The sequence below is a fragment of the Mesoplodon densirostris genome, chromosome 18 (genome assembly GCF_025265405.1).
Source record: "Mesoplodon densirostris isolate mMesDen1 chromosome 18, mMesDen1 primary haplotype, whole genome shotgun sequence".
Classification (NCBI taxonomy): Eukaryota; Metazoa; Chordata; class Mammalia; order Artiodactyla; family Ziphiidae; genus Mesoplodon; species Mesoplodon densirostris.
In genome coordinates this window covers 10024353-10038602 of record NC_082678.1, presented here as the reverse complement: position 1 = coordinate 10038602, position 14250 = coordinate 10024353, and the positions used below count along the sequence as shown (strand labels likewise).

The 14250-nt window shown below is 49.3% G+C and overlaps 1 protein-coding gene across 1 annotated transcript; it reads right to left on the bottom strand.

Moving 5' to 3' along the window:
* Nucleotides 1-1138: 1138 nt before the first annotated feature.
* MYL4 (myosin light chain 4) lies at nucleotides 1139-12817 on the bottom strand. The gene is made up of 7 exons (XM_060081156.1): nucleotides 12680-12817; nucleotides 9593-9620; nucleotides 4439-4588; nucleotides 2807-2980; nucleotides 2244-2321; nucleotides 1629-1673; nucleotides 1139-1211 (listed from the first exon to the last, which is right to left on the bottom strand). Exons 1-6 carry the CDS (start codon nucleotides 12800-12802, stop codon nucleotides 1645-1647), a joined length of 582 nt encoding a protein of 193 aa, XP_059937139.1. The 5' UTR covers nucleotides 12803-12817; the 3' UTR covers nucleotides 1139-1211; nucleotides 1629-1644.
* Nucleotides 12818-14250: the final 1433 nt, after the last annotated feature.

The following is a 14250-nucleotide window of genomic DNA, read 5'->3' as shown; positions in this document are numbered from 1 at the left end:
TGGTTACACAACAATGTAAATATACTTAACACTACAGAACTGTACACTTAAAAATGGTTAAGATGGAAAATTTTATATTATGTGTATTTTACCACAATTTTTTTCTTTTTTTAAAAAAAACTTTCAATATTGTGTTAGTTTCAGGTGTACAGCAAAGTGATTCAGTTATACATATACATGTATCTATTCTTTTACAAATTATTTTCCCATTTAGGTTGTTACATAATATTGAGCAGAGTTACCTGTACTATACAGTAGGTCCTTGTTGGTTATCTTTTTTTTTTTTGGCTGAGCTGCACGGCATGCAGAATATCCTAGTTCACTAGAGATCGAAGCCGCACCCCTTGCAGTGGAAGGGCAGAGTCTTAACTACTGGACCGCCAGGTAAGTCCCTGGTTATCCTTTTTTTTTTTTTTTTGCGATACGCGGGCCTCTCACTGTTGTGGCCTCTCCCGTTGCGGAGCACAGGCTCCGGACGCGCAGGCTCAGCGGCCATGGCTCACGGGCCCAGCCGCTCCGCGGCATGTGGGATCTTCCCGGACCAGGGCACGAACCTGTGTCCCCTGCATCGGCAGGCGGATTCTCAACCACTGTGCCACCAGGGAAGCCCTCTCTGGTTATGCATTTTAAGTATGGCATTGTGTACAGGTCAATCCCAAACTCCTTAACTATCCCTCCCCCCAACTCTTCCCCCTGTTTACCACAATTTTTTTTTACCACAATTTTTTTAAAAAGAAGAAGCAGGTGGCTTCTTCCTATTTGTCACCTGGACGGGACATAAGGTGGAGCGTGAGCCTTGGAAGGAAATGAAACTCCTGATTACAGCTCCTCAAACTGCAGGCCCTTCCTGAGCTCTCTGCTCATGGTCTGGCCCTCATGTTTCTAGATCTCTGGGCTCTGGCCCTTGTCTCCCAGCTCCCAGTTACTGCTCATTTCTCTGAGGAATATGCATGAGGCCTCAGGTGACATTATCACACACACTCACAAAAACCCAACCCAACTAGTTAATTCATTTAAAAAAGCAACTCAGAGACTGGTTGGAATCAGGGAACTCGGCACAACCTTGCCGGAGCTGTTTATTTACGGGGAGGGCTATGGGCCCGTGAGGTCCTGGGGGCTGCGGTGCAGTGGAGAGTCCAGGGCTCCAACTCCAGCTCAGTCACTCTGGGCCTCTCGTAAACTCACCTGGGCTAAGGCCATGGGCCAGGCACCTGAAAGAAAGCATGAGATGTACAGGGTTCTACCTCACTCTCCATACCCCAGCCCCTGATCACAGACCCCACCCCTACCAGGACGGCACCAAGCCTGGGCAGGAGGGCGCAGGGGGTGGTCAGGGAAGGGAGGAAAGAGGAACAGGGTCAAGGGCACCTGGGACCTGGCTCCTCACACACAGGAGCCTATACAGGAGGCCCCTCCTGAGGGAATGGTCTTGCCTTGAGAGACCCCAGGAGGATGTGACTGATGAAGGTCAAGGTCAGGTGCAAAGACCAGGGAGGGCAGGGGGCAGGGCAGGAGGTGACAGGAGCACTTAGAGGGCGGGGGACTGATGGGCGGGGCCAGGCTGTTCTCTGCCCCCTGCAGTGCCCTGTGGGGCCCCAGAGGGACCCCGAAGGAGAGGCTGCACTCACCCTGGAGGGGTCTGCTTCACCCAGACATGATGTGCTTGACAAAGGCTGGGAAAGAAGACAGAAATCAGCCGCTGCACTTGGCCCCTCTCAGCCCCTTAAACCTCTTCTCCCTGCTCTATACCGCCTGACCTCAAACCTTCCCAATACCCTTTCTTCAGATCATGATTCTTTCCCCCATTTAGGGTTGATGGGGAGAAGGTGGAAGGAAGGAAGAGACATAACCACTGCTCTGTGTCCATTCTCTGTGCTGGTACTTGACACAGATGAAATGAGCTACATTATCTCTGCCAATCCCCGCACCCTTGGGACAGGGGTCAGCATCACCCTGTTGCTCAGATGAGAAAACCAAGGCTCAGAGAAGGTAAGTGACTTGCTCAAGGTCACACAGCTGGTATATCACCGAGCTATCTCCGAAATCCATGCCCCTTCCATTACACCATGATGTTCACTCCCAGGAAAGAAAACGAACAATATCCACTGGGAGGTCACCAAAGCCCACGGGGTGCACATGTCCCCTAGCCCCTGCATCAGTTCTGTTCTGCAGCCCAGCCCAGCCCAAACTGTGCCCAGCCCCCCATCCCTGCGCGACCGGGGAAGTGTATCAGGAGCCGATACCTTCGTAATTGATGCAGCCATTGGCATCCTCCTGCCCTGCTAACAGCTGCTCCACTTCAGCCTCAGTCATCTTCTCTCCTGGGGGGGGGAGACAGTGGGCACTTAATTACAGATGGGCAAAGGAGGCACAGGCCAAACCCAAGCACCCCCTTGAGTCTGATGGCTCAAGACTTCCTCGATGTAGGATGTGGCCATACCAAAGCTCCCCAAGAGGCTTTGGAGGGTGGAGCCAAGGGTCTTAAGGCCCTTCCTCGTTCCCAAGGTCTCTCCCTCTGGCTACAGCCACCAGTGGGTGAGCAGACCAGGGCCCCAGTGACTGAGGCAAAGACAAGGACGGGAGCCCTGGGTCCCACCTCTCAGGCCTCACCCCTGCTTGGCCAACCTGCTCTCCTTTCCTTCCCACCCTGCTGAGCAAACCCAGCTGGGAAGCAAGACAGGCCTGGATCAGGATGTGATCCTCAGGACGCAGGGACCTCCATGTCTCCCCAACATATGCCGCTCGGGCACTTCCCACGCCTCTGTTCCCCCTGCCCTTGGGCTCCACCTCTGCCCAGCTGGCATACCCAGGGTGGCGAGGACGTGGCGAAGCTCGGCGCCCATGACCGTGCCGTTGCTCTCCTTATCAAACACGCGCAGCCCCTCCACGAAGTCCTCGTAGGTGCCCTGCTCCTTGTTGCGGGAGATATGCTGCAGGATGGGCAGGAACGTCTCAAAGTCCAGCATCTTGGCGTTCATCTCTTGCGGCGGGGACGGGGAAGGAAAGGGAATTCGACGTGAGCTCGAGGGAGCAGAGGGTGAGGAGGGGTCTCACCGGCTCTGCCAGGCTAGCCCGTCCCTGGCAGCACCCAGAGCTCAGCCGCCACCACTTCTGGATGGGGCACCCCGTCAGCAATCTCGGAGGGCTCAGAGGCCCGGGAGCCAGGCAGGAGCTGGCTCTGGGCGCTCTTCTCAGTGACAGGACTAGGGCAGGAGGGAAGAGGGACCGTGACTCCACCCAGACCTCTGAGCTCCAGGTGGCCAGCGGGGCAGGCAGCTGAGGTGGCAGGAGTAGGATTTGAGGGGCCCCAAGGGCCACACAGCGCAGGTCTCACATTCACAACTTAGACTTCTGACACATGAGAGACTCCCAGTCACTAGGGTAAACTGACAAAATTGCAAAAAGAAAATTTTGCGTAACTCCAAATTTGGGTCCCGTCACTAGACCACAGTGCCTGGAGCAACTCTGAATCAATCATTTGTAAAATGTGTGATTCTTGTGTGACTAGCACCCTTCTCCCACACTGTCATGTGTTAAAAGCTTTAATTTAATAGAGGCAAACCATTTTTAAATACCCCCAAATGTTGACATTGCTTTCTTTTATAACCCAGGAGCCTCCCACCGTGGAAGTGCCCAGATATCTTTCGACCTCTGAGAAGCCCTGCTGACACCGGTGGGCTCCTGGTCCTCTGACCCTTCTGGCCCACATCCTTCACCCCCCACCGGTGTCCTCACCAGCAAGAGCAGGAGGGGAAGCGGCCAGAACCGAGGAAGGGGGGAGAGCCAAAATGGGGCCCAGGAAGCCTCCAGAGATGGCCCACCCTGGCTGGGGGCTCCTGCCCAGGTCTGCCTGGCCCCGTCCTCTCAGAAGGACGTGTGTGTTAGGGCAGCTGTTAACTTGACTGCCATGGTGACAGGTGACATTCACAAATGTTGCCACTTGCACCACTTTCTAAACTCTCATTCACCAAAATCTATCAAATGCAAACGAGTGAAAGAAGCATCATTATAGAGTTAATCTTGAGTCTGCTCTAATTTATATTAAATGAATAATTTGCAATCCTCCATGACCTAACCGTCATTAGAAAGAGGACAGCTCAGTGCTGTGACACCTCGACCCCAATTTGCTGGTGGGGAAGAGGGGGGTGCTGGTCAGTTATCAGCTTCCCTCCAAGCTTCCCTGCCCCATGTCCCCGGCACCCTCGGTGTCACAGGAAGACACTGAAGAAGCAGAATGTCGTTCCTGCTCCCCAGGAGCTCCCGCCCTCATGGGGAAAACAAGAACAAGCCCAAGCCACACTCTTCGAGGGGCAACTAAGTGCCAGGCGCTTCCAGGTAATTCTAGCAATGGGAGGAGGGTAACCTGGGGAGGGTGGGTTGGTCTTGAAGGGAGAGAGCCCCAGGGGCGGCGGGGAGACACCACGAGGCCCACGCTGACCTTCCGGCTTGGGCTTGCCCAGGACGCGCAGCACCTCGGCGTTGGTGGGGTTCTGGCCCAGGGCCCGCAGCACGTCCCCACACTGCCCGTAGGTGATCTTCAGCTCTCCAGTCGGGGTCCGGTCAAACAATGAAAAGGCTTCTTTGAACTCTGCAGAGAAAAGACTGGCTGCAGCCCCCAGGGCCAAGCGAAGGCGGTGGCTGGGGGCTGATCGGCCCCCACCCGCGCTGAAGAGCATGTCAGTGTGGTTGATAAAATATTTCAGTATTTCCCTGCAGCCATCATCCCAGCCTCTCCCTGTAACCCATCCCCACCCCATCTTCTGACAACTAAAGAAGCATCCTGGAGCCCCACGACCTGTTCCAGCGCTGGGCCTGGGATCTCTTCCATCCATCACTTGTCACATCATTTGAAGTCTCCCCTGCCCCCGCCCCTCCCATCCACCCATCCTTCCCTTTGCAGGTGAGGTGGCTGACTGTTGAAAGAAGCAGGGAAGTGAAAAGAGCACTGGCTGAGGAGTCAGGATTCCTGGGTTCTCCTCTTGGCTCTGCCAAGCAGCACCAGGCTGGGTCTCAGTTTCCTTGCGCACTCGCAGAAAGTAAGGCTCCACCCCACCCTCCCCTCCAGTTACTACGAGTGTCAAAGGAGGTGGCAGCGTGTGGAGGCGCTTTGCAAAGTGATAAGACCCGTTCAGAAGCAGTCAGCTAATATCAGTACTGCCTGTTCCAGGCTGAGAGGGGGCTCCCAGGTTGGACAAAGTGACCTGGTGGAAACAGTCAGCCCACCCCAGCTCTACCACTGACGCGCAGGTGGCCTCGGGCAAACTCCTAACTCCCATGGGCCCTCTGTTTCTTAGCTCTAAGTAAGGATACAGTGTCCACCTGTGTGGGCTGCTGAGGGGATTACAAAGCACGCCAAGCATGGTGTCTAGCATGTGGTAAGGGAATCAACAAATGGTGGTTATTATTATATTTCCTAGTTCTGGAGCCAGACTCCCAGAAGGTTCCAGGGCAGGTGTCCAAGGGGCAAGGCTGAATGAAGGCACTCCTGGGCCCTTTGCAAAGAACCTTAATTCCTAATCAATTTGTTTTTTGGATTTTTTTTTTACATCTTTATTGGAGTATAATTGCTTTACAATGGTGTGTTAGTTTCTGCTTTATAACAAAGTGAATCAGTTATACATATACATATGTTCCCTAATCAATTTGGATTCAACCAACTCGTCACTGGGGATAATATGGACTGGGTATGGCATTGAAATTACCTTATGCTACCCGCGAAGAAACGGTTTACTAAGCAGATTAACAATATAAACCTAAGAAGAATGTGTGAACTACTTAGGAGAAAAGCTGCTTTTAATCCTCTCTAAGCACTTTAGAAACACTTATTTCCTTTGATGCTGCATATGGATTATTTACAAATCATTCCACATATCGAAGCAGGTTCCCCAAGACATTTACCTGCCACTCTTTATTAGGCTTTGTATGAATTTCAAAGATATAAAACTGCATGTCTTTCAAATTACTAAATAATTGAGTTCAAATTCTGTTTCCATTGCTTAGTAGCTGTGTGAACTTGGGCAAGTAAATAGTTAACCTCTATAAACCTCTTCTCTTCCATAAACGGCACCTACCTCATAGGGTCCTTAAATTACATTCAAATACGATACAATAATGTACATAAAAAACCTTAACTCTGTGTCTTAACACAGAGTAAATTCTCCAACAGTGCTGTTAGTAATCTCTTACTGAGTTTGATCCCAATTTTATCACTTAACTGTGTGATCTTGGCCAAGTCACATAACCTCACTGAACTTTGTCCTCTGTCAAAAGGAATAGCACTGACCTCACAGCTTTGTTAGAACAATTTAATTTTTTTTTAACTTTTAAAGCAATTAGCATGGCTTCTGGCACAAATTCAGTGTTCAATAAATAGGGTAGTTGAATCTGAACTCAGACTTTTTGATCTTCTTCTAATTCATTCAGAAGAGTGAGGGCAAACTTAATAAAAGTAGGAATCTCCACTTAAAAGAAGAATGATATTTAACAGAAGGATGGAACAGGAGGGAAATAACAAGAATAATGACCTATGATTTGAGCACTTACTGTGGGCCAGGCTCTGAGCTGATAACTTTGCATGAATTATCCCATTCATCTTTACAAAGACTTTATGCTATAGCTATTATCATCCTCATTTATAGGCCACTGCAGATGTGACTTCCAGCCAACTATTAAGGAAACCAAGTGAGGAAGAGGAGGAGGAGGAAGAGGCCTGCTATACCAGCTAATGTTCCAGACTGCTGGGAAGGCTGGTATGCACATAAAAACCAAACACCGAAGCTTCCCTGGTGGCGCAGTGGTTGGGGGTCCGCCTGCCGATGCAGGGGGCGTGGGTTCGTGCCCCAGTCCGGGAGGATCCCGCGTGCTGCGGAGCGGCTGGGCCCGTGAGCCATGGCCGCTGAGCCTGCGCGTCCGGAGCCTGTGCTCCGCAGTGGGAGGGGCCACAACAGTGAGAGCCCCGCGTACCGCAAAAAGAAAAAAAAAAAAAAAATCAAACACTGAAGTCTAGGATAGCTACTAGGAGGAAAACAAGGCCAGTGTGATCTCGAGGAATATGAGAGATGAAGTTCATTGTCCCAGAAGAAACTTCTGAAAGATCTGTAGTAGGGAGCTGCCTGCTAGAGCAGTGAACAATGGTGGTGATCCCTTTCCAGAAGGATATGGAAATATGGACCAGAGAAGGAAGTCAGGACTTAGAAACTAATTCCTATGAGAAAATAAATAAATAAATAAATAAATAAATAAATAGAAGAAATTGGAGCCATATCACCTGGAGATCATAAAGCTAGGAAGGGATTTGATAACTATCTTCAAATAGATGGAGGGTATCTAGAAGACACTGAATAGAGTCACAGAATTTCTGAATTGAAAAGAACCAAATACTCTCACTTTGCAGATAAGAAAATCCAGGTTTAAAGAAGTGACTGGCTCTAAGTCTCATGGCCATTAGTGGCTGATTTAGGGCTAATATCAAAGTCTCCTGGTTGCAGATAATGTTCTTTCCAGCAAAACAGGAGAAAACCATCTTCAGTTTCACCAAAGAGCAAATGAAGAGATAGGAATAAAATTAAAGCAAAAACAATTCCAATCCAACCTAAGGAACAATGCCGTCAAAGTCAGAGGGATGAAAGGCTGGAATGAGTTAGGCCCCAGCCCTGAAAGTCTTCACGGAGAAAAGAGGCAACCAGCTGTCTGAGTTGGCTTTGACCAGGATTTCCATTTGGGAAATGAAAATTTTTTATCATTAGTGGATTTTCTAGTCCTCATGGGTACCACTGTGTTTGTATATACACTGAGTATATATATATTTAACTAAAATGCATTGAAATTTATTTTAAGAATTTCACAGCACTCCAAACTATTGATGGAAAGTGACTGTCCACAGGGTATTGCAAAAATGGAGTTGGACTCAGTTCACTTGTTTCAAAATGCATCTGCCATCTCTCATGCCCTATTGGTGGGTCACTGGCATCACTTTTTTGGAGGGAAACTTGGCAATAACTATTAAAATGCACATATCCTTTGACTCATTGCTAGGAAGATCCCCTGGGGAAAGCATTATTTCCCCCAACTGGAAACAACCTGAAGGTCTATCAATGTGGGCCTGATTGGATTAAAAGGTGCATCCATGTGTGAGAATCTATATAACTGTTTAAAAGAATGAGGTAGAACTGTTGGTGTTAAATATAAAAAGATATTTAAATATATTATTAAATAATATGTACTATGTTATATATTGTTAAACCCAAATATATATTAAATAAAAGATGCAGGACAGTATGCACCACATGACTCAATTTGTATAAACTTTACACATACATACATACATACTGGTATAACATTATATTTTTTTTTATCAAAGACCTATTAACATAAAGATACATAGACCTATTAACAATGATTGTTTTGGGGAGAGGGGATCAGTATGAGAGGAAAGCAAGGGGAAAATATTTTTAATTTAATTTATTTTTAAGTAGTATATGATTTTTTTTTTACCATGTTCATGGATTAGTTTAATTTTTAAAATATAGTCTGTGCTTAAAATCAAGGGGTTGAATCAGGTGAACTTTCAAGGCCCCTTTCAATTCCTATGATTTTATGTCCAGGAGGCATTTGGTGGGGGAAACAAAGGGATAAGTTGCAATCAAGGTGGATCCCAGCTGTAAAGTAGCTATCACTTGATGAAACATTTCATTCTCAAAACACCAGACTCCTACAGAAGAGGGCTGAGGGGCAACAATTAAGTTGGAGGGGGGGAGGTCTCGAGGCTTGTCTTGAAGCTACACTTAATAATACTTATATTAAGTTGAGAAAACAAATTGTCTTCATCAAAGATGGAGAAGGGCTGATGGAGATCACAGGTGGACTAAGGCACCCTCAAGTCACCACTGGTCCTGCCACCATTAGGGGCTGAGCATCTTGGCAGACTTCAGGATGCAGGGAGAGGGAGCTGGTAACCTAAGGAGGGCTTTCCAATAACAAACCAGAAATGAGGGCTTCTAAATATCTTGGATAGGAGATTATAGAGTGGAGGAAAAAAAGGCATTTTTGCTGTGCATCTATTATGTTCCAGGCCGTCTGGCAGAGTAGTTCAGAACTCAAGTCTGGAATCAGATTGCCTGAGTTAGAATCCTGGCTCCACCACCAACTGTCTGTGTGAGACTGGGCAAGCCACCCAACCTCTCTGTGCCTCAGTTTTATCACCTGTAAAGTGGGGTGGTGATAGTCCCTACCTCACAGGGTTGCGGTGAGAATTAAATAAACTAATCCACGTAAAGTGCTTAAGTAATAACATGTAGTAGGTGAAAGTGAGCAGAGAACACACCTATACTTGCTATCTTGCATAACTGTTTTCCAGTCACGCCTTTCTGTACCCTGACTCAGATACGGGTTTGCAATGATGAAGATGATGATGTTGCTGGTGATGGTGGTGATAGTGATGGTGGTGACAGTGATGATGGTGATTGTGATGGTGGTGATTATGAGGGTGGTGATGGTGATGGTGATGATTACTATTATGGTGGTGACAACAACTCCTCCCCAGGAAGTGCAACAGAGAGAGTGTGGTGGGATAAGTGGGGTTGCTAGTACTCACCTTCGATCTGGTCAGCAGTGAAGTCTATCTGTGGAGAGAAACACAGAGGAATGAGGGCTGGGACCGCTAAAGCCTTCCAAAGGAAGCAGAAGCGGCTTCCGCAGCAATCGGGTCACCTCCAGCAGACACTGATGACGACAGAAGGAGACTACGGGCTGCGAGTCAAACACCGGCCTCCTGACAACTGGGCCACAATTGACAGGCTGTCAAATAATGCAGCCTCCAAAGCTCTCTCAGCAACACTTGTTAAGTGATGGCTCCAAATGAGAGGGAAAGAGGAACACTCTGAATAACTCTAGAACCCACACTGACTCCCTATTATAATTCCTTTGGGTCGACTGTAAATTCCGTCCCAGCGGCTGTAAACAGCCTTCTCATCCACCCCTTCAGTCTCTCCCCTTTCTGCTTGATGCTGGCTTTCAACCCGCCTCCTTCAACAAAGCCTTCCCTCACCCCCTCCAACCCAGCCCCTCCTTCGGCACACATCCCTCTCAGGCGGGCCCTGGATGCTTCCTAACTGTTTTCCTGTCATGCCTTTATGTGTACTGTGATTCCTTGAAGCCAGGGTCCCGGCAGGGCAGGGGATTTGCCAGAAAATGCCTGGCATAGAGTAGGCACTCAAAATATATTTGTTGAGAGGACTAAATTTTGGGTTTTCCCCCCTAAATTCCAATCTGAGTACAGAAGAAGAAGGTGGAAGGCTCTGAAGATGAATGACAATGAACAAACATTAGTCATTATTTTAATTTTTTTTTTTTTTTGCAGTATGCGGGCCTCTCACTGTTGTGGCCTCTCCCGTTGCGGAGCACAGGCTCTGGACGCGCAGGCTCAGCGGCCATGGCTCACGGGCCCAGCCACTCCGCGGCATGTGGGATCTTCCCGGACCAGAGCACGAACCCGTGTCCCCTGCATCGGCAGGCGGACTCTCAACCACTGCGCCACCAGGGAAGCCCTTAATTTAGGATCTTGCATGTTACTTCATGGTCCTTATCTACCACCACCACTCCCTCAAATCCCCTCTCTGCTGGTGGTGGTAACCAATCCTGGAGCATCTTCTTTGTGTGCCACCATTCCTAGTCCTGATTCCGCTGCTCTGTGGCCATCCGAGGCTGACCTCGTTAATGAGGACCACTGGAGGTGGCTGGAACGAGCTAGGAGAGCAGGAGAGGGGTTACACTGTGTTGGAAAGAGAACTAGCTGTGCCCAGGAATGGACTTTGCCAAAGGAGTAAGGGAGGGTTCGTCAGAAAGTTAAAGAAACCCCCTAAATGGGGTAAAGGATGCTTTGAATAAACCCTCTGGGGAACGGTACAGTTTGCCTTACTTTGCAATGCTTTAAGCCCCAGGATTAAACGTGTAAGAGAAATTAGTATAACAACGTAACACCTGAATATGTGGTCATAACCACACACATTGGGCTTAAGTTTACTTTTGCTCTATTTTTGGGCAAAGAATCTTCTAAGCAAAGGAACTGCATAAAGTATAATAATAGTGAAAATAGTCTTCATGAAAAATACCTAATTTTTTTCCACTTTAAAGCAATTTCAACAACTCCCAGAACTGGAAAATCCAGACATGGAAAAGAGAATTGCAACCAGATGTGAGAAATTGGGGAAGGTAGGTGGATGGAGGGAAGTGATAGGCCAAAGAGAAGGAACTCGGATGATACCACCAGGCAGCTCTTGTCCAGATTAGGCTGTCCCACGGGAACAGTGCGTTATCAGAACAAATCAGAAATCCAGGTTTCCTGAAGGGTGAGATTGTCAGCTTTTCTAGCTAGGCTTTGCCCAGAGAGGGAGCGATGTGTGACCTAGAAAACCTTCAAGTACTTTCAAGGTCTTACCCTGTGCCTCAGTTTCCCGAGAGTGTCCCATCTCTTGGCCAAGCCAGTTCTGCTTAAATTCCGCCCCTTGTAGGGACTACCATAGATCACCCCCAGGGTTCTGGGCACAGTGGCAGGGTCTCCCAGGGCTGTGGGTACTAGGAAGTATCCTGAGAGGGCCAGGGAGGGTCATCCAGTTAGAGCTCTGGGGGCTAGTTTTTCTTCCTCTTTGTCACAGAACCAGGTCCTGAGCTCTAATTCTGATCTGATTCCTCACCACCCCCAGCCCTGCCCAAGGGCCCACCGCTCCCAACCTGCTATTAATAGCCCTTCATACCAGTAGCCACTTGACCTCTTACATTCTGGTGCCAAAGCTTAAAACCGCTTCAGTCTCCAGAGGCCTCTGACCCCCTGCTTCATTGGCCCATCCCCTCCCCGTTCCATTCCTTAAGCAGCTGGGCCAGATAGCTGGGAGGCCTAAAATGACTGAGTCAGCAGGCAGGATCTACACCAGCTCCAAGGAGAGGAGCCTCTCAGGGTGAGGGGAGCGCGGTGGGGCAGAGAGGGAAGAGGGCTGCGGCAGCAGAAGGAGCCTGGCCCAGCTCCTACAGCAGGTTAGAGGGAGGGTCTCGGCCTGGGCTAGGCTCGGCCACTGCATGCTCCAGATAGGAGCCCAGGCTAAGGGCACAGAAGGAGGGGTCCACCTGGGTGGGGAAGAGGAGAGAGAAGCAGGCTCTTCTCATCTTATCTAGGGCCTCCCTGCCCTCACCCCCCACCCAGTGCGAGGGTCTTTGCAGGTGAAGCCTTTCCCAGACCCCAGCGCCCAGAGAGCAGTGCTCCCTCGCTCTTTATATCACCTACTCCAAGTTACACTGGAAGTTATCATTCTGTGTCTGTTCTCCATAAGATACCGCACAGTCTTTTTTACTTCACTATGGTGGCCCCTGCAGTGCCTTAAAGAAAGTTTAGATGGTTAGTTGGTTGTACCGCCCTGCCATTCCCAACTTTGCTGGGCAAATTTGGGATGAGAGAGCAGGGCTTCCTCAGACAGAGCAGAAACCTGTTCTTGAGGGGAAAAGCCTGCAATCCAAAATAGCCCTCACCAGCCCCAACACCTGCTCCACGCCCCTTGGGACCGTGAGCAGGGGATGGACACCGCAGCCCTCACCCCGGTCCAGCCCCCATGAAGTAGATCTCTGAGCTCCAGGGCAAAGAGGGTCCTGAATGTCATCCCCACCCCCATCCCAGTGGCTGAGGCTCACTTACCTTTACACTCTTGGGATCAAAGGCAGGTTCCTTGGGAGGCTCAGGAGGTGGGGCAGAGGCCGGGGCTGGGGCTGAGGCTGCCTTGGCCGCTTCCTTCTTAGGCTCAGGCTTCTTGGGAGGCATGTTGTCTTGTTGGGCTCTTCCGCAGAGGTGAGACCTAGGAAGGAATCAAGAGATGCGGCGCCCAAGAGATGAGACGGGAGACTGGGCTGCCTCCCGCCCCTTTTATCCTGGGCAGGAGCCCCCACGGAGGGGCTGGGTGATCGCAAGAGCAACTGCTGCTGACTATAAAAGGAAGAAACACCAGCAGGGTACAGCTGACAACTGTGCATTGTCACCAGCTTTGGGGCTACCAGCCCCCTCCCCCTCCCCCCACACCTCACACTCCTCACGACCTCCACCTCTGGGTCAGGCTGACCCCTTCCTGCCAATCAGTGGACACCCAGAGGGGCCAGGGAAACAGACCTTCTCAAAAATGTCAGAGTCCAGCCAGAGAGATGAGCTGACTTGAGCAGTTGATAACCCTCACACAAAGCCCAGGGGAGGGCGAGGCTTTTTTTAGTCCCTCCTGAACAGAGGCAGCCCACTGCACATTCCTTTTAAGCCAAGATCCTTTAAGCTGAGAGCCACTCTGGGGCCTCAGCTCTGCCCTGAGGTTCAACTCTCCGGCCTGGCGCCCTGAAGCAACAGCTGGTCCGGCCAACTCACACTATCCCACACCCTCCCAATCCACCAGGTGAAACCCTGCATCTCCCAGAGCGGGCTCCCCGGGAACTCCACAGACCTCAAATCCCTGGGTCCACCCCACAATTTCAATCATTCATTCAACAAATATTGAGCACATAACTTGTGCCGTGGAGCCAGGGTGAGAAGCAGAGAGAGGTTGGCTGAAAGTCAATGTGACTGAAGGTAAGGAAACTTGGGTCTCGTTTTTATATACTGTACCTCTAACTCATTCTGTGCCCCCTGGGTGTGTGTGTGTGTGTGTGTGTGTGTGTGTAGTACTTACTGTGTATCGGGCACTGGTAGTTAAGTGCCATTCACACAAAATCTCCTTAAATCTTCACTGCAGTCCTATAAGGTAGATATTATTACTCCCATTTTACACATGAGGAGATTGAGACTAAAACTGGTGAAGTAACAAGGCCACTCAGCTAATTAGCTATAAACTGGGATTAGAACCCAGGTGTGTCTGATTCTAAAGTTTGTGCCTGAATCATTGATATTATAATCCCATGGGGACACACACACACACACACACACACACACACACACACACACACACACACACACACACACACACACACACACACACACATCTGTGGGTTCATCAGATAGGTCAGGATGAATACCACTAAAATGTTAACAGGAGATACCCCTAAGGACTCAAAGGGTAAGGACAGGAGGATGACAGCAATTTGCAGTTTTTACTTTCTTCACTTCCTGTATTAACAAGCATGTACTGTTTTTATTTTTTTTTAAAAAGTTGAAAGTCAAAGAAAATGTTCAGAAAAACAACAACAAAAAGCTTATCCACTGCACAGAATTGCTTTGAACTGAAGTGTATGGTT